This window comes from Salvelinus fontinalis, chromosome 39 (genome assembly GCF_029448725.1).
Source record: "Salvelinus fontinalis isolate EN_2023a chromosome 39, ASM2944872v1, whole genome shotgun sequence".
Lineage (NCBI taxonomy): Eukaryota > Metazoa > Chordata > Actinopteri > Salmoniformes > Salmonidae > Salvelinus > Salvelinus fontinalis.
Window position 1 is genome coordinate 22,092,793 of NC_074703.1, and position 24,588 is coordinate 22,117,380.

The 24,588-nt window shown below is 45.2% G+C and overlaps 1 protein-coding gene across 1 annotated transcript; it reads left to right on the forward strand.

Annotated features, from left to right (window-relative positions):
- The first annotated feature begins 1,745 nt into the window (after window positions 1–1,745).
- LOC129838400 (fibulin-1-like) lies at window positions 1,746–19,792 on the forward strand. Its single transcript, XM_055905325.1, has 6 exons — window positions 1,746–1,785; window positions 3,045–3,162; window positions 3,747–3,882; window positions 4,780–4,936; window positions 11,151–11,243; window positions 19,523–19,792. Exons 1-6 carry the CDS (start codon window positions 1,746–1,748, stop codon window positions 19,663–19,665), a joined length of 687 nt encoding a protein of 228 aa, XP_055761300.1. The 3' UTR covers window positions 19,666–19,792.
- The last annotated feature ends 4,796 nt before the right edge of the window (window positions 19,793–24,588 follow it).

Genomic DNA, 24,588 nt, shown 5'->3' on the forward strand with positions numbered 1-24,588 from the left:
GCTGTGTGGATTAAGGAAAATAGATGCCTGGCTCACATTGAAGCCTGCCTCAAGTAGATGCCTGTTGTCTTCAGTGATTTAAGCAAATAAACACTGGGCTATTAATTGTGGTAGCTAGCATAGAGCAATCGGTGGTGTTAGTCAAAGTGTTTTTTTTTTTTTTTTTTTTCACCTTTATTTAACCAGGTAGGCCAGTTGAGAACAAGTTCTCATTTACAACTGCGACCTGGCAAAGATAAAGCAAAGCAGTGCGACACAAACAACAACACTGAGTTACACATGGAATAAACAAACACACAGTCAATAACACAATAGAAAAAGTATATATACAGTGTGTGCAAATGGCGTAAGGAGGTAAGGCAATAAATAGGCCGTGGTAGCGAAGTAATTACAATTTAGCAAATTAACACTGGAGTGATAGATGTGCAGATGATGATGTGCAAGTAGAAATACTGGTGTGCAAAAGAGAAAAAAACGAAATAAAAACAATATGGGATGAGGTAAGTAGTTGGATGGGCTATTTACAGATGGGCTGTGTACAGCTGCAGCGATCGGTAAGCTGCTCAGATATCTGATGCTTAAAGTTAGTGAGGGAGATATAAGTCTCCAACTTCAGCAATTTTTGCAATTCGTTCCAGTCATTGGCAGCAGAGAACTGGAAGGAAAGGCAGACAAAATAGGTGTTGGCTTTGGGGATGACCAGTGAGATATACCTGCTGGAGCGCGTGCTATGGGTGGGTGCTGCTATGGTGACCAGTGAGCTGAGATAAGGCGGGGCTTTACCTAGCAAAGACTTATAGATGACCTGGAGCCAGTGGATCTGGCAACGAATATGTAGCGAGGGCCAGCCGACGAGAGCATACAGGTCGCAGTGGGTGGTATATGGGGCTTTGGTGACAAAACGAATGGCACTGTGGTAGACTGCATCCAGTTTGCTGAGTAGTATTGGAGGCTATTTTGTAAATGACATCGCCGAAGTCAAGGATCGGCTGTAATGCAGTTGATTTGTGACGATGACATGAACATGTACTGGGGTTGACCTCCATACAAGCATATACTCAGATTTTTTCCTCAACGTAGTGTGAAATACACATATATACTCAGATTTCTAGCTCGATATAGTGTGAAATACACCTAAACAAACATTAGCCTAAATGTAGACTAATTTACCTGGGGGGGCAATGAGGAGATTCGGGAGCTTTCCCCCAGGCATCTTTCCTCATGCGTTTCCAAGGCATTTCCATTGTTTTAGTTGAGTTCTATCAATCTCTTTACCACATCTATGATGGCAGCCTCAGACTAAAGTATGTAGCAAACGACAGAGCAGAGTAAGAGTTTAGAGTGAGTCGTCAGGCTAGTTTTCTTGTTTAACCTCCTTGATAAGTGTCTCTAAAGTAGAGATAGGGGACCATTCAGTTCCTATCAAGTCACTGGTGTAAGGAGGCCAGGCTTCTTGTTTAAACAAGAGCATCATGCAACCTTGTGTACTCCGATATCTCTATCAGTTAAAGGGTAGCATCAGAGTGGGAATTACGGGGACAGGTCGGTCTATGAGACATGAGTCCCCTTAAATGCAACATAGTCAAACTTTGGGGGGTCTCTAAATAATGCTAATTTAACCATTCCCTTATTTGTTTAAAATGCAATTTGTACTTCTACAGTGGTATATATAAAAAAATAAAAACGTATTCCAAATTAAATGAATACCCCCACCACTGTGTAATGGTTTAAACACTTTTTTCCCGATGTGGCTAAACCTTTCGTCCTGGGACAACCCTTTTGCAGGTGACCCAACTTTTCTTTCTACAAATGTGTCAGCAAAACACATGAATTAATTCAGGCTACGAGAGTGTAGGCCCAATTACAATCATTGAATGTCATTACACTTGTTGGTGTTTTGTAAGATGTCTCTTTCCATTTATCAAATGGCACAAGTGCATAGTGCACTGTTAGGATGCTGGATTTATTTTGGAGGATGAACATGCTCAGGTAGCCTACGTTTTAAAGTGATTTGTTTGGCAATCAGATGAAAACCGTCAAATGACATGCCTTTAGCCTGCTATAGTAATATATGGTATAGTAATATATTAGGCCCCCAAAAAATGTCATGTCCTGTGAGAAACAAAATAGAGACCCACGAATGTTACGGTATAATTTGCAATGGCTAGAACCAAGACATGCTGAAAACGTAGTAAAAAAACATATAATCAAACTCTTGGATACATTACTTCTGTTGATATCTGTGTACTGATTACCCCTAGCACAAACACAAAGCATGCAATGTTGATCAATGTAAGAAAGCCTGTTATATCTCCAAAGCCACTCGTCTTATATCATAGATAACGTAGAATGTGTTAACTTTAGTTCTTGAAGACACCACATAGCTCAATGGACACCACATCGGCTAATAAACCAACATTGAGATAGATTCGCGCTGTTTTGCTACACCACTGCAATACATGAGATTCTCAGCAACTGTCTGATCTCCATATACACCCACTCACTCTCTCCTTTTGTCCCATTCATGATGGGAGAACTCAGCGGTCCAGATATTACTATTGGATATTACTTTTATTATTTTACGATTATTACGGTTACTATTTTTCTCTTCATTTGGAGATTTTACATGGGCAAGGAAAGAGTTAAAACTGGCGAGATTGCCTTGAGTGGGCGATCACTATTAGCAGCGTTACTAATATTGTAATAATTGTACAATATAATTAATTCAATTAATGTTGGAATAAAATATAGGCCGGTTGTATTTTACTCTGGATTGTGTTTTACTTCAGTCAGAAATATGAATATTAAATATATTTTTTGAATCAAACATGACAAAAAAGTTCATACATTACACCTTTTGAATTATGAAATGGGCCTAGATTATTTTTTATATGCAGAAAAGTATGTTCAGGAATGCCTTGTATATAGTCTACATTTGCTGACTAGGCTTAGCTATATAATTAATTGCTGTTTATTTACCTCCCCTCTCACTCATTTGTCAAAACCTTTCTCACCATGTTCTCACCCCACATTAACTTGGCCAGAGCACCCAGAGTACCATTGGCCCACGTTGAAGGACTGCTATCAGGATGGGAGGGGCCGAGCTCTGGGTGAACAAGACTGTACAGTCTTCCCTCTAATCGCTGCCTCTCACATCTGCAGGTAGGTAACAGTAACACCTGGTTTTCAGGAGGACAGTATGTATGTGTCTGCAACCTGTGTAAACCAGTTAATCAGAGGCCCTTGTTGGTAGGGAAGTACATGAAGAAATCTAGGACAGTCCCAGGAATGGTTAGATAATTAGATGCCATAGTGCTAATACTTTATACGGCATTGTTACTGCATTCATAATGGGATGCACAGGGGCGTAGTTGTATGCCTTTTGAGGGATGATGGTGTCATTGAAATAACTCAACCCCAACCACTCCCCCTGCCAACCCCCATCACTCTTCCTCTATCACCTCCCACCACCACCCACTCCCCTGCAACCCCCCACAAACCTCAACTCTGTTTGGCAGATTGCCACATAGGCCCCATGTACAGGACCTAATTGCCGCGGAGCCCTCCTAAGGGACCCCCGGGCTGCCGGATGCCTGTAAAAAGCTCTGTGGTTGGAGGTGAAAATTGCAATGGGGAAGACACCTAGAGCACACATGGTACGGCCTTTTTCTGACTGAAGACAGAATCCTTTCCTCTCCTCACACCACCTGAATTGTTCTGCTCTTCACTTTTCTGTGGTCTAACAGGATAGCTCAGGAGCAGTGTTGTTCGGCTGTAGTAGGGGACAAATTGTGTACCAGCGGCATCAACCGGGCCAAAGAACAGGGGGCCTGTGTGGTGCCTTTTACCCATGGGGGCCCCTGTGAAACAAAGACTACCAAGGTGTGTGACTTTGTATTGGAACTCTCTCTCAATCACCTTCTTCCTTGTTTACTTACTGTAGCTCCTCTCCTCTACAACATATACCAATAAAGCTTTTTCTTCCATCCTCACTCACTTGTCTCTGAGTCTACCCTCTTAATGAGCGACTGAACGCATTCATTCCCCATGTTTGTGATTTCAATCTTGGGGGTGTGGTTGGATGTGGCAGCTACTTATGTTTGTTCCCCATGAAACACCATAGGAACAAAACCAGTATCACTTCCTCAAAATAGTCAGAATGAATCTAAGATGAAACAAGAAATCAATAATAAATGTTGACGTTTTTCTGCCGAGGAGGCTTTAGTCCGCAATTTTAGCTTAGGTGTTTGGTGCAGTATTTCTCCCCCCAAAAATGTGTGACCTCTTGTCTTATGTAAACAAAGTCAGATCTGCTGCGCTGCTGTGCAGTTCTGACTCACTGTCTGTGTGTTCTGCGGTACAATCTGATAGAGCGCGATCACCGCAGCTGTTTATCCTGTATTAGTGGGCATTGTCGAAATAAAACCTAACCCTCAAGTAAGTCCTGACAAACTCTTGTACTCAAATCTCACAAAACTCAGTTTTGGAAGATACTACTTTATGACCAAAATTAACCTACTTGCACCTTTTAGTCAATTTTGGGACTGGAATAAATGTTTCTGACTGATGTCGATGTCACATGCAGTTTTCAACAATAGAAGTTGGTTCTCGAGTTCAGTTGTCAAGTGCCGTTTTCAATGATTGAAATAGGTTCTCAAATTCAGTTATGCTTTAATGCATACGTGTCTACTGTACATGTACTGGCATTTTGAGATACATACTGTGTAAGTAACATTTTAGATACATGCCCTTTCTCTTCCCCATCTCCCCTCCTCTCAGATGTGTTGTGACTGCTGTCTGCTGGGCCTGATGTCTGCCTGCATGGGTAATGGCTGTGAGCTGGCCCTAGACCTGGGAAAGCAGTGTCAGGAGACAGCCCACGTCTGCTGTGGTGGGGTACGACCAGAGCACAACAAGCCTGCTGCTGGGGCTCAAGGTAACCTAGTGCTACAGCAGTGATTACCAAATGGTGCTCCAGAACCCAAGTGGCTCAGTCCCAAATTTTGCTCCAGAACCCAAGTGGCTCAGTCCCAAATGGTGCTCCAGAACCCAAGTGGCTCACTCCCAAATGGTGCTCCAGAACCTAAGTGGCTCAGTCCCAAATGGTGCTCCAGAACCCAAGTGTCACGATCGTCAACGGCACTGAGAGAGGACCAAGGCGCAGCGCGTGGAAAGTACATCTTCTTTATTTTTAAAGAAGGAAAAAACAAAACAACAAATAGAACAGACGACCGTGAAGCTATACAAAATTCAGTGCTGACACAAAACACTACGACATAGACAATTCCCCACAAACAGCTAAAGCCTATGGTTACCTTAAATATGGCTCCCAATCAGAGACAACAATAACCAGCGGTCTCTAATTGAGACCCAATTCAGGCAACCATAGACTTTCCTAAACACCTACACTCAACCATAGCCACAGCTAGACAACTATACTAAACATAAACCCAACTACTCTAAATAAACCCCCTAAACCTTACAACCACCCTAGACACTACAAAACCCACATAAATTCCCCATGTCACACCCTGACCTAACTAAAATAATAAAGAAAACAAAGAATACTAAGGCCAGGGCGTGACACCAAGTGGCTCAGTCCCAAATGGTGCTCCAGAACCCAAGTGGCTCAGTCCCAAATGGTGCTCCAGAACCCAAGTGGCTCAGTCCCAAATGGTTTTCCAGAACCCAAGTGGCTCAGTCCTAAATGGTAGGCCAGAATGACCCATGTGGCTGTGTCCAAATAGTGTCCTGGACAAAAAAAACGGTTTGTGAACCATTAGTCTGACAGACTGTTACCTGCTAGTGCGAACAATATTTGGTTCTGGGTTCTGAGATTAGTGAAGCACTGACCTGGACATTTTAGAGAAAAACAAGTGAATCAATCTTATGGCACCTACAGTAGACTAAACTAAGTCAATCAACCAAGCAAAGCTCCCCCGATAAGGTTATTGGTGATTGATGAGATTGAAATAGAATAACACGTTACAGAGTTTTGTGACGTCCGTCTTATTGTACCACCATGTACTAAGGTTAGCTGTAACTGTTTCTTTTGGATCTTGAAAGTGTACATTTTAAAAGATGAGATTTCTTCCACAGGTCAGACTGAATTGAACCCTTCACCTAGTGATCCACTGAAGTCACCGGCTAAGGGCCCATGCAAAGGTCAGGCACCTCTGATTCAGTTAGTTATGTATATTTGAGCCTGTTTATTTTCTGTTACAGTTCTGCCAAGCACGATATACTTTTTTTGCATGAACAATTTAATGCATTTCTATACAATTAAAAACTTAAAAATGCTATTTGGAGAACAGCAAAAACAAACAAAAATGACCCGGCATTATCACCTTGGTGTCACGTTCCTGACCTATTTATGTTAGTTGTTATGTGTGTTAGTTGGTCAGGACGTGAGGTTGGGTGGGCATTCTATGTTTTCTGTTTCTGTGTTGGTTTTGGGTTGCCTGGTATGGCTCTTAATTAGAGGCAGGTGTTTGGCGTTCCTCTAATTAAGAGTCATATTTAGGTAGGCGTTGTCACAGTGTTCGTTGTGGGTGATTGTCTTCCGTGTCTGTATGTTATTTCGTACCACACGGGACTGTTTCGGTTTATGTAGTCTGTTTCCATTTCGTGCGTTCTTCGTGTCAATGTAAGTTCTCATGTTTAGGTCAGTCAACGTCGTTTGTTATTTTGTATCATTTCAAGTGTAGTTCGTGTTCGTTTTTCGTCTTGTTTAATAAATATGTGTTCAAACTTCGCTGCGCCTTGGTTCCCTCAATACTCCTCCTTTTCCGAAGATGGAGAGGAGGAGGATCGCCGTTACAGAATCACCCACCAAACCAGAGCCAAGCAGCGGAGTCAACGGAGTAAAGGACAGGAGAAGAAGGAGCAATGGACATGGGACGATATATTGGACGGAAAGGGTTGCTACACTTGGGAGGAGATCCTGGCTGGTAGGGATCGCCTCCCATGGGAACAGCTGGAGGCACTGAGGAGAGCAGAGGCTACCGGGGAGAGGAACCGGAGCTATGAGGGAACTCGTCTGGCACGGAAGCCCAAAAAGCCCGTAAGTAATTCCCAAAAATTTCTTGGGGGGGGGGCTAGGAGGTAGTGGGCCAAGGGCAGGTAGGAGACCTGCGCCCACTTCCCAGGCTTACCGTGGAGAGCGGGAGTATGGTCAGGCGCCGTGTTACGCCGTGTTACGCAGTAGAGCGCACGGTGTCTCCTGTACTAGTGCATAGCCCAGTGCGGGTTATTCCACCTCCCCGCACTGGTAGGGCTAGATTGGGTATTGAGCCAGGTGTCATGAGGCCGGCTCAACGCGTCTGGTCTCCAGTGTGTCTCCTCGGGCCGGCATACATGGCACCTGCCTTACGCATGGTTTCCCCGGTTCGCCTACATAGCCCGGTGCGGGTTATTCCACCTCCCCGCACTGGTCGGGCAACCGGGAGTATTCAACCAGGTAAGGTTGGGCAGGCTCAATGCTCAAGAGTGCCAGTACGCCTCCACGGTCCGGTATTTCCGGCGCCACCTCCCCGCCCCAGCCTAGTACCTACAGTGCCTACACTACGCACTAGGCTATCAGTGCGTCTCCTGAGCCCAGTTCCTCCTCCACGCACTCTCTCTGTAGTGCGTGTATCCAGTTCGGTGCCTCCAGTTCCGGCACCACGCACAAAGCCTCCTGTGCGTCTCCAGAGCCCTGAACACACTGTATATTCTCCCCCTACTAATCCTGATGTGCTTGTCCTCAGCCCGGTGTCACCAGTGCCGGTACCTCGCATCAGGTATAGAGTAGGCTTTGAGAATACAGTGTGCCCTGTCCCTGCTCCCCGCACTAGTAGGAAGGTGCTTATCCTTAGCCCGGTGCCTCCAGTTCCGGCACCACGCACCAGGTCTACAGTGCGCCGTATCCGGCCAGAGCCATCCGTCTCCCCAGCGCCATCTGAGCCATCCGTCTCCCCAGCGCCATCTGAGCCATCCGTCTCCCCAGCGCCATCTGAGCCATCCGTCTCCCCAGCGCCGTCTGAGCCATCCGTCTGCCATGAGCCTGCAAAGCCGCCCGTCTGCCATGAGCCTGCAAAGCCGCCCGTCTGCCATGAGCCTGCAAAGCCGTCCGCCAGACAGGAGCCGCTAGAGCCGCCCGCCAGACAGGAGCCGCCAGAGCCGCCCGCCAGACAGGATCCGCCAGAGCCGCCCGCCAGACAGGATCCGCCAGAGCCGCCCGCCAGACAGGATCCGCCAGAGCCGCCCGCCAGACAGGATCCGCCAGAGCCGCCAACCAGACAGGATCCGCCAGAGCCGCCAACCAGACAGGATCCGCCAGAGCCGCCAGCGAGCCATGAGCAGCCAGAGCCGCCAGCGAGCCATGAGCAGCCAGAGCCGCCAGCGAGCCATGAGCAGCCAGAGCCGCCAGCGAGCCATGAGCGTCGAGAGCCGCCAGCGAGCCATGAGCGTCGAGAGCCGCCAGCGAGCCATGAGCGTCGAGAGCCGCCAGCGAGCCATGAGCGTCGAGAGCCGCCAGCGAGCCATGAGCGTCGAGAGCCGCCAGCGAGCCATGAGCGTCGAGAGCCGCCAGCGAGCCATGAGCGTCGAGAGCCGCCAGCGAGCCATGAGCGTCGAGAGCCGCCAGCGAGCCATGAGCGTCGAGAGCCGCCAGCGAGCCATGAGCGTCGAGAGCCGCCAGCGAGCCATGAGCGTCGAGAGCCGCCAGCGAGCCATGAGCGTCGAGAGCCGTCAGCCCGCCATGAGCGTCGAGAGCCGTCAGCCCGCCATGAGCGTCGAGAGCCGTCAGCCCGCCATGAGCGTCGAGAGCCGTCAGCCCGCCATGAGCGTCGAGAGCCGTCAGCCCGCCATGAGCGTCGAGAGCCGTCAGCCCGCCATGAGCGTCGAGAGCCGTCAGCCCGCCATGAGCGTCGAGAGCCGTCAGCCCGCCATGAGCGTCGAGAGCCGTCAGCCCGCCATGAGCGTCGAGAGCCGTCAGCCCGCCATGAGCGTCGAGAGCCGTCAGCCCGCCATGAGCGTCGAGAGCCGTCAGCCCGCCATGAGCGTCGAGAGCCGTCAGCCCGCCATGAGCGTCGAGAGCCGTCAGCCCGCCATGAGCGTCGAGAGCCGTCAGCCCGCCATGAGCGTCGAGAGCCGTCAGCCCGCCATGAGCGTCGAGAGCCGTCAGCCCGCCATGAGCGTCGAGAGCCGTCAGCCCGCCATGAGCGTCGAGAGCCGTCAGCCCGCCATGAGCGTCGAGAGCCGTCAGCCCGCCATGAGCGTCGAGAGCCGTCAGCCCGCCATGAGCGTCGAGAGCCGTCAGCCCGCCATGAGCGTCGAGAGCCGTCAGCCCGCCATGAGCGTCGAGAGCCGTCAGCCCGCCATGAGCGTCGAGAGCCGTCAGCCCGCCATGAGCGTCGAGAGCCGTCAGCCCGCCATGAGCGTCCAGTTTCGTCAGTCAGCCATGAGCTGCCCTTCAGCCTGAAACGGCTAGATACCCAGAACTGCCCATCAGTCCAGAGCTGTCTCTCTGTCCGGAGCTGCCTTTCAGTCCGGAGTTGCCCCTCTATCAGTATCTCCCTCTCTATCTTGATCTACCTCTATATTCTTATCTATCCCTCTTTCTTGATCTATCTCTCTGTCCCGGTGCTGTCCCTATCAGTGATGTTATTAAGAGGATTTTGTGGGGGTAAAAGGAGGGTGGACATTCTTAGAGGGAGGAAGCTAGGATGGATTATGGTGGGGTGGGGACCTCGCCCGGAGCCTGAGCCACCACCGTGGTTAGATGCCCACCCAGACCCTCCCCTAGACTTTGTGCTGGTGCGCCCGGAGTTCGCACCTTATGGGGGGGGGTAATGTCACGTTCCTGACCTATTTATGTTAGTTGTTATGTGTGTTAGTTGGTCAGGACGTGAGGTTGGGTGGGCATTCTATGTTTTCTGTTTCTGTGTTGGTTTTGGGTTGCCTGGTATGGCTCTTAATTAGAGGCAGGTGTTTGGCGTTCCTCTAATTAAGAGTCATATTTAGGTAGGCGTTGTCACAGTGTTCGTTGTGGGTGATTGTCTTCCGTGTCTGTATGTTATTTCGTACCATACGGGACTGTTTCGGTTTATGTAGTCTGTTTCCATTTCGTGCGTTCTTCGTGTCAATGTAAGTTCTCATGTTTAGGTCAGTCTACGTCGTTTGTTATTTTGTATCATTTCAAGTGTAGTTCGTGTTCGTTTTTCGTCTTGTTTAATAAATATGTGTTCAAACTTCGCTGCGCCTTGGTTCCCTCAATACTCCTCCTTTTCCGAAGATGGAGAGGAGGAGGATCGCCGTTACACTTGGCTGCTATAGGTTCGTTCACCTCAGTTTATCTAAAAACATATACCCTATTAGCTATACAATTGTAACGTTATACCCCTGAAAGGGAAGAAATATGATACATGATTCACACTGACACGTAGCATAAGCGACTGTTCAGTCAGTTGTAATGATGAATTGCATAAAATCATCAACTCTTTACATAGATCTCTTTTCTCAAATTATGTAACGTTCACGTTTCTATTCCTAGGCATGACTCATCAAGCTCCGCACAAACACACATCAATGGAGCACACAGTTGATCGTATTATTATCACATTTACGTTAATTATTTGAATATTACTTTACGATTCTGTATTCAAATCAGTGATGGTAAAAAAAGGTGGGTAAACTATAACTTCAGCGGGTGATTGACATGAGACGAACAACAAAATGTATTGTTTGCATTTTGTTGCATTTTAATGTAGGCCTATAGGGAAGACATGCCATGTGTAGATGTTCATATTGAAACATATCTTCATTTTGTAAAGTTTCGTTCAAGATTAGTTCAAGAGAGTGGTGAATGTGCCCCATGCACTGCAGCCCACAGAGCTTGGACCCCAGGTTCATATCCTCACCTTCTGAGGATGCCCTTGTTAGATACTGATATCCCCCCGTACCAGGCTAGGAAACAGAAAGTCAGCACAATCTCTATAGGTCAGGTATAGTAGTTAGAGTATATAGGTGTTGACATTCAGGTATCTCAGTCAGCGCAGGAGGGCTTTTCAGGATTGGAGAGTAGAGTTGGTAGTGTAGTAATATGTGATCACTGATGACATAACAACTGAACTAACATGCACATGTGTGTGTGTGTGTGTGTTTAGTAGGATCCACCAAGTGTTCACATCTGTGTGTGGGCAAAGGCACGTGCGCTTGCTTCGATGGCTACAGACTCAAACCAAACCAACACAACTGTGAGGGTGAGTATGTAGACCTATGCAAAAATGGTACATCCCTAAACATATAGAACATGTGACTCGTCATAGGCTAGAATACAGTCAAGCAATGAGACATGCACATTAGTGGTTAGCTGTTTATTTACCCACACCTGTCCGCAATTGCTAATAACCCATCCCCAACCGCCTGACTAAAAATCCTGAGGCCTGGGGTGCAATATTTCTTTGTTGCCTGATTTAGATATTTTTCTACGTATCATTTTCTACATTTTGGTAGGCTATTTCTTTGTCAACTATAATATGATACATTCAACTTCTCTTCTGCCATTATATGTTGCCATAGAAGACTATATGAACCATTGCTCACGAGAATAATGTCATAAACCGATAGAATGTTTCGATTCTAGTTGACATTGGTAAAGTTTCTCTGTGTCTTTCGCAGAGCAAAGACATTCAGGGACCTGGCAAGAAAATGTAATAACAAAAAAATGGCTGTTAAAAATGTCCTAAAATCAGTTTTGACAGTTGTAAGGACATAGAAAGCTGTGAAAACTACTCAACATGTTTCTGATAGGATTTCAGTTTGAATTGGATGCATATTTTATGTGGTTGAAATACTATTAGCTTTTATGATGCTGATAAAGATAGATACCTTCTGTAGAGGTGCTAACTGTGCATTCACATTCTCTCAAGATGTTGAAATAAATCAATCATATTTCTCCACCCAAAAGTTTGCCTACGTTCGAGCTGCCCTTTCGAGCTACTTTTGTACACTATATATACAAAAGTATGTGGACACCACTTCAAATTAGCGGATTCGGCTATTTCAGCCACACCCGATGCTGACAGGTGTATAAAATTGAGCACACAGCCATGCAATCCCCATAGACAAACCTTGGCAATAGAATGGCCTTACTCAAGAGCTCAGTGACTTTCAACATGGCACCGTCATAGGATGCCACCTTTCCAACACGTCAGTTCGAGCTCCGCGGTCAACTGTGAGTGCTGTTTTTGTGAAGTGGGAATGTCTAGGAGTAACAACGGCTCAGCCGCGAAGTGGTAGGTCACACAAGCTCACAGAACGGGACTGCAGAGTGCTGAAGTGTGTTGTGACTACTATTAATCTGATGACTGTTATTTATCAAATCAACTAACTATGTTTAATTGTTACTCAATTAAATTAATCATGTAACAATTAACACATTATGAATTTGGGGCACCACGGGAAAAGTTGTTTAACGAGGTACCATCTCCTGAATTAAACTCTAAAGATATATAGATATCTCTTACATCAATAACAGTCACTTATTAATAATTTCCTCTGAACGTCGTAGACCTCTTGAATCCGCAAGAACCCCAGCCTTTCTGATTATCCAGCTCTACACAAATTGATTTAATTGTTTATTTACTAACTAACTAACTAAATAATAACACAGAATACACATACACACTTACATGAGACAAAAGTCCCTAGTGGACTGACAAGATATGACGGCTTGTTACACATGGAGAGGGAGGGGTAGAGAAAGAGAGGGAGAGACAAAGAGAGTCAAACTTATCGTACATTTGGAAACTACCCTCAAAGTAATAATACTACTTTGCTCATGAACCACTGCTTGTTTGGGTAAGGAATGCAATGTATTTACATGTAGATGTCTTTGTCGTCATCTCTCTGTTGAAAGCAAACAATCCTTCTACGAAGAAGGGGCTGGATGGGTGTAAGGCTCTGGTTGTCCACCAGAGGTCACAATGTCCTTCTTCTTTGTATCGCTTCTCTGGTAGTGAAGTGTTTGTTAGAACAGACACCTGATATGCACTAACGATTGTCTGAGATGGGATTCTCCTTCCCATGTTGTGTCTTTAGTCAAAGTTCTAGGACCACTTTTACATGCACAGCTGCAGACTGGTCTCGTAGTGTAGATTATCTTCTCACTTTCTGTTGGTAGTTTCAGAGTTTCCAACCATTTCGTAACGTTCAGCTCCCGCTTCACGTCGGCTGGTCTGGTAGTTTCAACCATTTCAACGTGTGAACCACGGTCTCAACGTCTTTTGGCCTGATATGTTAATTCTTAGTAAGTCCTTTTAAGCACTCTGGTCGGAAAGGTGGTTCTATCACACTGACACGCTCTTCTGACCTCATTAGGGGCATGGTTTAGTTAATGTGCAAATAACATGAAAAACCATTATCTCGTTAGAAGGCTAAAATCAGTGAGGTGTCTGTGTCCCAAAAGCATTTGATGATTGGCGTGTAGGCTACAGTTATAGGCCCTAAATATTAGGCTTACGCACTAATGCCAGATTACCTAAAATAATGAAAGAAAAACCTCAATGTATCCTACATATATAAATTGCACAATAATGATAAATGTATGGATTTTTTAAGTTATTGTTCAACCCGCCTGCCACTCACCGCCCTTCATCCACACAATATTTCATGACCCTAAACCCACCCGCCCCACAGATATAACCACAGGGACTGTTGGTTATGAGTCAACCCACACATCACTAATCCACATGTACCAGGACAACTTTCACACTTATGTCAATACATAGCAGTCAGTGGGGAAAAGATGAGTGACAACCAATTGAAGCTTATGCCAATACATTCCAGTCAATGGGAAAATATGAAAAGATGAGACTCACAAATAGACAGGCATCTCTCTCTCTTTTCTCTAATCCCCCCTCTCCCCGTCTCTCTTCTCTCTCCCACCTCCTTCTCCTTGCCCCCCTCTGTCTCTTTCTCTCAACCTCATATTTATCCCGCTTTCTCTTCTCTCTCCCTCCCCCTTCTTTTACCACCTCCAACCTCTCCCCCTCCCTCATTCACCCTCTCCCTTTCTCTCTCCCTTTCTCTATCCCCTTTCCTCACTCTCCCCCTTCTCTCTCTCCCTCTTCTCTCACTTCCTCCTCGCTGACAGAGAGGCAGAAAGACAGACATACAGACAGGTAGGCAGACAGACAAGACACACAGACAGAAACACAGGCAGACAGGCAGAAACACAGGCAGACAGGCAGACAGACATGCAGACTCTCTCCCCTCCCTCCTCTCTCTCCCCCCTCCCTCATTCACCCTCTCCCTTTCTCTCTCCCCCTCCCTCACTCTTCCCCTTCTCTCTCCCTCTTCTTGCACTCCTCCCTCCATTATATCTCCCTCATTCTTTCTCTACCTCCCCCTCTTCCCATCTCTCTCTCCCTCCGACCTCCACAGACAGGATATTCACTCATAAATATGTGTCAAGGACATAGACGCATAAGTCAATACATTGCATTCAAGGCAAAAAAGTTGGTGATACAGCTGCAATGGGTAAATTGGTGAAAAACTCAGACAGGCAAACAGACAGGCAAGCAGGAAAACAGAGAGACAGATGCAGACAGACAGACGCAGGCAGGTAGGCAGACAGAAAGACAGACAGACAGACACAGACAATCCATCTAAAAAAGACCAATACCCTCTTCAGAATTAATTCTAACAAGGCTTTAAGCTTCTAGAACTGCAAGATTATTGTGTCCAATGGAGATCAAAAAATACTTTGGGTCGATTGACTTCAAATTTCATATGTCGGGTCATGACGGTCCCTGGTCACAAATATGTAAGGTCTGGGAAGGATCAACCTTTTAACCTTTTGAAACCACCCCTATTGTCACAGTTGCGTGTATAAGTGGCAGGGAAGTCAGGCGCAGGAGAGTCAAATAGAGTGTAGAATGGAGTTTTTTAATTATAGTCCCAGTAATCTGCTCCATGACACTCATAGGACAACATAAAACAAAATATGGGTACGATGACCCGTCGCACACCTATACACAATAAACACAACACTTGACAAATAACAATCTCTGACAAAGACATGAGGGGAAACAGAGGGTTAAATACACAAGAGGTAATGGATGGGATTGAAAACAGGTGTGTGGGAAGACAAGACAAAACCAATGGAAAATGAAAAATGGATCGATGATGGCTAGAAGACCGGTGACGTCGACCGCCGAACACCGCCCGAACAAGGAGAGGCAACGACTTCGGCAGAAGTCGTGACACCTATGACCCTCAATAATGTCACTTCCTGTAATCGCAGGAAGCTGTACTTCAATGTACTGCCTCTTGGGGACACTATTTAACAATGCACTTTACGTAAATAATTGACCGTTCTACAGAGGATGGAATACAATGTTTTTGTGTAACTCCAGGGAGAGAATGAAGCACCATGTTGAGGATGAATTAAGCCATTTCCTGTTGCCACAGTAAGCTGAACCTCAACACAGGGCAGCCCTGTCATGGTTGTGAGGGCTATAGGTAATGCTTTTTTCTATGGAAGAAAGGCCTTGTTCTCTGTGGGGCCAAGTTTTCACAGTGAAGAGTTCATTTCACATGGTGAGATGTAGGCTTGCGTTCATCAAGAGCGTCTGTTGAACAATCCCATACCTGAATTTTGTTTCTAGCCTCAACCGTTCTGCAGATGTCACTCAAAAGCACACTAACTTTAGGTCAGGCTTCAAGTGAGGCAATGTTTAGTTTAGTTTATTAGGATGCCCATTAGCTACTGCACATGCAGCAGCTACTCTTTCTGGGTACACATAAAATGTACAAATACATGACCAAGTACAGAACAGTTATAGACAAGGACATTAAATAAATAAAATAACAGGTGAAAGCTATTGATAGGTTTGGTTTTTGAGCTTGAACTATTATTAATCCTTAGTTATAAAAGAGACATGAGGAGTGCCATAATGAAGCTTGGGAGGGGCTGAGTGCAGGGGAAACGATCACGTGGCAGTACTGATAAGGGGAGGAACCGTTTAAGGCCCATATCACTCAGATCCCTGCCTAGCAATAATGATGCAATGTTTGGCAATAACGAGGAGACTCCATCCAAAGTGGGGTATGTATACTACCATGGGTGGAACCATGACTTTGTCTAATGTAGCTCTATTGGTCCTCTGGGAGGAATAAACTTGGTTTAAGCTTTCATAATATCCGTCGAGTTCTTACTCTAATAATAGAACCTAACACTGATCCCTTATTGAAGTCACTTGTTAAATCCACTTCAATAGTGTAGATGAAGGGGAGGGTACACATTAAAGAAGGAAGCCTTGAGACAATTGAGACATAGAATGTGTATGTGTGCCATTCAGAGAGTGAATGGGCAAGACAAAATATATAAGTGCCTTTGAACAGGGGTATGGTAGTATGTGCCAGGCGCACCGGTTTGTGTCAAGAACTGCAGCGCAGCTGGGTTTTTCACATTCAGTTTCCCGTGTGTATCAAGAAAACCACCCAAAGGACATCCAGCCAACTTGACACAACTGTGGGAAGTATTGGAGTCAACATGGGCCAGCATCCCTGTGGAACGCTTTCAACACTTTGTAAAGTCCATGTCCAGACGAATTGAGGCTGTTCTGAGGGCAAAAGGGTGGGGGGTGCAACTCAATATTGGGAATGTGTTTCTAATCTTTGGTATACTCAGTGTATATTGGAAAGTCACCAAGAGTGACAATTTACACACAATTCATGCAGTGCCTCGAAAAATATTCAGACTTGACTTTATCCAAATTTTGTTAGGTCACAGCCTTATTCTAAAATGTAATACATTGTTTTTTCCCCCTTCATCAATATACACACATAATACCCCTTAATGACAAAGCAAAAACAGGTTTTTAGAAGTGTTTGCTATCTTGGGTATGACGCTACAAGCTTAGCACACCTGTATTTGGAAGTTTCTCCCATTCTTATCTGCAGATCCTCTCAAGCTCTGTCAGGTTGGATGGGGAGCATTGCTGAACAGCAATTTTTAGGTCTCTCCAGAGATGTTAGATTGGGGTCTGGCTGGGCCACTCAAGGACATTCAGAGTCTTGTACCGAAGCCACTCCTGCATTATCTTGGCTGTGTACTTAGGGTCATTGTCCTGTTGGAAAATGAACCTTCGCCCCAGTCTGAGGTCCTGAGCACTCTGGAGCATGTTTTTCTCAAGGATCTCTCTGTACTTTTGTCCGTTCATCTTTCCCTCGATCCTGACTAGTCTCCCAGTCCCTGCCGCTGAAAAACATCCTGACAGCATGATGCTGCCACCACCATGCTTCACTGTAGGGATGGTGCCAGGTTACCTCCAGACGCGACGCTTGGCTTTCAGTCCAAAGAGTTCAATCTTGGTTTCATCAGACTAGAGAATCTTGTATCTCATGGTCGAAAAGTATTTTGGTGCCTTTTGGCAAATTCCAAGCGGGCTGTCATGTGGCTTTTACTGAGGAGTGGCTTCTGTCTGGCCACTCTACCATCAAGGCCTGATTGGTGGGGTGCTGCAGAGATGGTTGTCCTTCTGGAAGCTTCTCCCATCGCCACAGATGAACTCTGAAGCTCTGTCAGAGTGCCCATCAGGTTCTCGGTCACCTCCCTGACCAAGGCCTTTCCCCCATGATTGCTGTTCAGTTTTGCCGGGCAGCCAGCTCTAGGAAGAGTCTTGGTGGTTCCAAACATCTTCCATTTAAGAATGATGGAGGCCACTGTGTTCTTGGGGACCTTCAATGCTGCAGAAATGTGAATTGTACCCTTCCCCAGATCTGTGCCTCGACACAATCTTGTCTCGGAGCTCTACAGAGAATTCCTTCGACCTTATGGCTTGGTTGTTTGCTCTGAAATGCACTGTCAACTGTGGGACCTTATATAGACGGGTATGTGCCTTTCCAAATATTGTTCAATCAATTGAATTTACCACAGGTGGACTCCAATCAAGTTGTAGAAACTTCTCAAGGATGATCAATGGAAATAGGATGCACCTGAGCTCAATTTCGAGACTCGTAGCAAAGGGTACTTATTTAAATAAAGTATTTATGTTTTTTTAAATGTGTAAACAGTTTTAAAAAACGGTTTTCACTTTGGTATTGTGTGTAGATTGCTGAGGATTTATTTTTTGATTTAATCCATTTTAGAATAAAGCTAAATATAACATAACAAAATGTGGAAAAAGTAAATGTGTCTGAATTATTTCCGAAGGCACTGTATATACATTTGGATATTCTTACTGTATATACAGTTAGATTATATCTTCAGAAGGAGGAGAGGCACTGTGATACAATATGTTTTGTATCTGTTTTTTAAAACTAGCTTTTTGCCTGAGTAACCTCTGGTGGCAGAGCAGTCCATGATGACATTGCTCTATTCATAACTGAACGACGCATTAAATCTGTTTTTGGTTTGGGTACAGTGAAGAAGCCCATAGTGGCATGTCTGATGGGGTATGTACGTCTGTTATACGTGTATGTAAATAGATGATACAAGTGGTTAGGCATTTTCAACACATACATTTTTCTTATAAAGTCTAGACAAGAAGTAGTCCATTTCTCGTCAACCCTCATGAAATAGATTACCCTTATGCAAACCCTGAACCAGATTAATGGCCACATCCCGACTCAATCCTGATCCTAGCCTCAACCCTAATTCTTACCCTTCGCTTCATCTCTACATCTTGGCTCAACCCTAGCCAAGACCCGAACTACTTGTCCACTAACCCTAGACATAACACTAATTATCAATGAATTAATTCACCTCACCTCCCAACTACATTGCAGAAAGGCCTCACTTGAAGCCTGACCTAGAGTTAAATGTGCTTTTGAGTGACATCAGCAGAACGGTTGAGGCTAGAAACAAAATGCAGGTATGGGATTGTTCAACAGACGCTCCCGATGAACACAAGCCTACACCTGACTATGTAAAATTTACTTTTTGCAGCGAAAACTTGGTCCCACAGAGAACAAGGCCTTTCTTCGATATAAAAGCATTACCTTCTAGCTAACCGTTCTTCCACACAACTCATTGTGACCTTACAGGGATGCCCTGTGTTGAGGTTCAGCTTCCTCTGGCAACAGGAAATGGCTTAATTCATCCTTAACATGGTACTTCATTCTCTCCCTGCAGTTACACAAAAACACTGTCTTTCATCCTCTATAGAACAGTAAATTATTTACGTAAAGACAGTGCATTGTTAAAGAGTGTCCCCAAGAGGTAATACATTGAAGTACAGCGTTCTGCGATTACAGGAAGTGTAATAGATGTAATTTAATACAGATGCATTTAGATGTGTATAACTGTGTATGTGCAGTATTGTGTGTGAAACACACTGCTAACATTTTTAGTTCTCTCTCTGTTCAGATATGAATGAGTGTGTGGCCGGATCCCACAGCTGTGCTGTGACAGAGAGCTTCTGTTCAGATATGAATGAGTGTGTGGCCGGATCCCACAGCTGAGCTGTGACAGAGAGCTTCTGTTCAGATATGAATGAGTGTGTGGCCGGATCCCACAGCTGAGCTGTGACAGAGGGCTTCTGTTCAGATATGAATGAGTGTGTGGCCGGATCCCACAGCTGTGCAGTGACAGAGAGCTGCTTCAACGTAAAGGGAGGGTTCAGATGCCTGTCCTTCGAGTGTCCACCCAACTTCCGTTGGGCAGCAGAGGGGTGAGGACTAGAACTGAACTGAGAACAGTGTTTACTTTCCTTTACTGTCTGGCCTGCTGTGTCTGTGTGAAATGAGTCATTTCTGTTTTACACACTCTTACTCTGATCAATTATCATTGCTCTTTCATAACTCATCCTTTTCTTAAGAGTTGGCTGGCATCTGAGATACTGTATCACACTGCAAGTTTGCACATGGGCTGCAGCTGATGGTGGCAATCTTTGGTGACAATTTTGTCTGACCAGAATTGTCACTTTGCACCTTGTGACAGTCTCACAAAGCTTCTTTTTAATTTCACAATTTCTGACTCTTTGTCCCTTGTGCCTCGTACCCCTTCTGATTTTTCCTTCTCCTTCCAGCCATTGCGAACGCGTAGCCTGCGAGTACATACGGGACCCCACGTGTTTATCCCTCCTCTTAAAATCTCTTTCGACAACATCACTTTCCCCACCAACATCTCCGTGCTAGACATCGTCGCCGGAGACCAAGGCGGCTTCTTTAGTGCCCAGAGACTGGCCCACAGCGGAGGGATCTCACTGCAAAGCATCGATTTTTTGCTCACAGTGGAGATGAGGCTCATACGTTACGGGACTGTTCATTTTTATATGGCTAAGATTGCGGTGTTTATCACCTACGAGCAGCCCATCCCACCAAGACTACCATTCTAAATACCATTATTTAACCCTGCTGTCATAAAATGGCTGATCTCATATTTGACCATAGTGATGAAGAATCATCTTATTTATTTAGTGGCATTCCTGAACATTCTGTGTTCTGGGGAAGTTACATGGTGATATTCAAGTGTTGTGGCAATGTGTGTTGTGATGTGTAATGTTCACTAGGTGGGGATCATAGGCAGTATACAAATCTAATCTCACCAATCTACCTCATGATTTGCATGGCAGCTTTGCTTTGGATTTTGAGCTTTTGTTGCTTTTTATTGAACTTTTTTGCAATTAAAATGAATTTGTCACACAGTAATTCTTTTCTTCTCTTTCTAATTTCCCTTCTACCCCCTAACCAGATACTAATACAACACGTATTGCTCTCACTAACAATGGCTGCTGCAGCAATATCCATTCATACTATTCTATCCTGTCCTGTGGCGATTATTAATGACGGTTGGGGAATTCATATTTCCCGATGCCATACCTACCTCTGCCAAACTGCCTTAACAGACGATCAAGGATGTCTCACTTTAGTGGAGCAATGAAAAATAAAGAATGTCACTTGTTCATGGTTACCCGGTCCCTGGCGGGAGCTCAATTAGTTGTCTCCTAGCGTTACAGCCAAGAAGATGGATGATGCTCTTAGTGTTAGTGTTGGGTGGTTATCAATGAGTACTGCTGGTAAATTATACGAAAACATAAAGAGCTGTGATCGACTTGAGCCAGACAACTTTTAATTTCCAGTGATCAGGTTTTCATTTATAGTTTAGTCTGGATTGTGGACTACTACTCCCCTTGGATTTGTGGTTTGGCATCCGTTGAATACAGAAGCTGTTTTGAAATGTATGGATGGATTTTTCCTATTGACAGTCTATGGAATATTTAAGAAATTTGGGATTCCAATTCCGGTCTCTCTTGCTTTTGATGTATTAACTACCAGCTGTGGCTCACTTCTATTCTGTTTCATTATCTTCCCATCTAGTCACCTTAGTTTACATTTTGTGTCTGAATTGCTGTGGGGGGCTATAGTTACTACAGTTACCATTTGTGGCAATGCCCTCACATCAGAAACCACACAATCATTTTGTGGCTTTGGCCCACAGACCTGAAGACACATGGACCCACCTGCCAGCAGTGCTAGAGCCTAATTACAAGCCCCCTTCCCCTTTGGAGGCTTGACTTCCATGAAGAGGATTATTTTTTCACCTCAGGAGATCCTTGATGGGTCCAATGCCTTGTTTGGCCTCTCCTCTTAAAACTTCTTCAGGCTAGGGTCCTTTTTTCTCAATTTCCACCTGACTGACGTGCCCAAAGTAAACTGCCTGTTGCTCAGGCCCTGAAGCCAGGATATGCATATCATTTGTATCATTGGAAAGACGACACTTTGAAGTTTGTAGAAATGTTAAAATAATGTAGGAGACTATAACACAATAGATATGGTAGGAGAAATTCCAAAGAAAAACCAAACGGAATTATTGTTTTTGAGAGCCCATGCTCTTACATTCGAAAGTATAGGGAAATAATTAAATCTAGCTCTCAGTATGCAATTCCTATGGCTTCCACTGGGTGTCAGCACTCAATGTTTAAGGTTTCAGGCTTGTTTCTTCCAAAACGAGTAAGAATAATGAGTTTTACTACAACTTGGAAATTTGTGTATGTGCGCGATGAAGAGGACACGCACCTGCTAATATCGTTTTCCTATTAAACATACTTCTTTCGGTATGAAATATTATAGTTTTAATTACATTTTAGGGTATCTGGGGATTGTATAGAAACATATTTTGACTTGTTGAAACAAAGTTTAGGAGTAGATTTTCGGATTCCTATCTTGGCATGTTGAACGAGTGGATTACTCAAATCGATCGTGCCAACTAAACAGACTTTTTGGGATATAAAGAAGGATTTTATATAACAAAACAACACTACATGTCATATCTGGGAACCTTTGGATGACAAATCAGAGGAAGATTTTCAAAAAGTAAGTGAATATTTAATCACTATTTGTGAATTTATGAAACCTGTGCCGGTGGATTTGACCAATACTCAGCGGCTGGTGTTGGTGTTGAATTTGGATTCGTGTGTAGTTTGGCCATCTGGCAGTATGGGGTTCCCTCCTTCTGGGCGACTCTGCCTGGTATACTAAGTCATCGCAACTGCATGAGTACGAACCGGGCACACCTTTCTATAGTTTCCAGGATCTATGATCCAGTCTGGGACTACTATGTCTGGATTGGTGAAACGTTCCTCTTCTGCCTCTCTCAACCCTTTAATGCTCTTTTTCCTCTATAGTGGTAGTGGGATATAGTGGAGACATTACCTATTTAGCCTGGGATACTTGATATCCCGTGGAGAACGGTGGGGAAGGTTCTCATCAAGGATTTGCCTGTAGTTGGCTCCATTCATTGTTCCCTCGATCATTACCAGTCTCCCAGTTCCTTCCGCTGAAAAGTATGCCCATAGCATGAAGATGCCACAACCACGGTTTACGGTAGGGATGGTGTTAGATGGGTGATGAGCTGTGCCTTGTTTTCTCCAGACAGCGCATTTCATTTAGGCCAAAAAGTTCAATTTTTGTCTCATCAGACCACATCATCTTTTGCCTTATGATCTCAGATTCTTTCATGTGCCTTTTTGCAAACTCCAGGCGTGCTGTCATGTGCCTTTTCCTCAGGAGTGGCTTCTGAGAAACTGTCCCATAAAGCCCAGGTTAGTGAAGTGCTGTCAAGTCTGTTGTCCTTCTGGCAAGTTCGCCCATCTCAGCCAAGGAACTCTGTAATTCTGTCAGAGTGGTCATTGGGTTCTTGGTCATCTTCCTGATCAAGGTCCTCCTTGCCCGGTTGCTCAGTTTGGTCGGATAGCCAGCTCTAGACAGAGTCTGGGTACTTCCATATGTTCTCAATTTTCCAGTGAAGGAGACCACTGTGCTTTTGGAAACTTTCGACACTCTAGAAATTGTTTTATACCCTTCCCCAGATATATGCCTCATCACAATTCGATCTCAGAGCTCTACGGACCGTTCCTTGGACTTCCTGGTATAGTATCTGCTCTAACATGCACTATCAACTGTGGGACCTTATATAGACAGGTGTGTTTCTTTCTAAATCGAATTGGCCATAGGTGGACTCCAATCTAGTTGTGGTGACATCTCAAGGATGATCAAATGAAATTGGATGCACCTGAGTGGAGGTATACACCATACGAATGATGTAGTACAGCAGAGAAATCAGGCATTTAATAGCCTACACAAATGTTGGAACTCCGCTCAGGCGTCTTTTTATGCCTGCTACGTTAGGTTAGGTTGTTACGAATGCACCAATAGACACTGAGGGTACAAAACATTAGGCACACCTGCTCTTTCCATGACATTGACTGACCAGGTGAATCCAGGTGAAAGCTACTGTATGATCCCTTACTGATATCACCTGTTAAATCCACTTCATTCAGTTGTAGATGAAGGGGAGGTGACAGGTTAAAGAAGGATTTTAAAGCCTTGAGACATGGATTGTATATGTGTGCCATTCAGGGGGAATCAAATCAAATCAAATTGTATTGGTCACATACACGTGTTTAGCAGATGTTATTGCGAGTGTAGTGAAATGCTTGTGCTTCTATTTCCAACAGTGCAGCAATATCTAACAAGTAATATCTAACAATTTCGCAACAAATACCTCCACTTCACAGATCCTCAACACTGGGGCCCCACAAGGGTGCGTGCTCAGCCCCCTCCTGTACTCCCTGTTTACCCATGACTGCGTGGCCATGCAGGCCTCCAACTCAAATCATCAAGTTTGCAGACGACACAACAGTAGTGGGCTTGATTACCAACAACAACGAGACAGCCCACAGGGAGGAGGTGAGGGCATTCGGAGTGTGGTGTCAGAAAAACAACCTCTCACTCAACGTCAACAAAACAAAGGAGATGATCGTGGACTTCAGGAAACAGCAGAGGGAGCACCCCCCTATCCACATCACGGACAAACTGAAATGGTCCACCCACCCAGACAGTGTGGTGAAGAAGGCGCAACAATGCCTCTTCAACCTCAGGAGGCTGAAGAAATTTGGCTTGTCAACTGAAATACACAAACTTTTACAAATGCACAATTGAGAGCATCCTGTCAGGCTGTATCTCCGCCTGGTACGGCAACTGCACCGCCCACAACCGCAGGGCTCTCCAGAGGGTGGTGCAGTCTGCACAACGCATCACCGGGGGCAAACCGCCTGCCCTCCAGCCCCCATACAGCACCCAATGTCACAGGAAGGC

Bases quoted from the DNA above. Each gene is read 5' to 3' on its own strand.
- LOC129838400 (XM_055905325.1), top strand. From the start codon at position 1,746: ATGTGGCTAAACCTTTCGTCCTGGGACAACCCTTTTGCAG. The intron at 3,163-3,746 runs GTAGGTAACAGT...GTGGTCTAACAG, and splicing joins GCTGCCTCTCACATCTGCAG to GATAGCTCAGGAGCAGTGTT. The intron at 3,883-4,779 runs GTGTGTGACTTT...CCCTCCTCTCAG, and splicing joins GTGAAACAAAGACTACCAAG to ATGTGTTGTGACTGCTGTCT.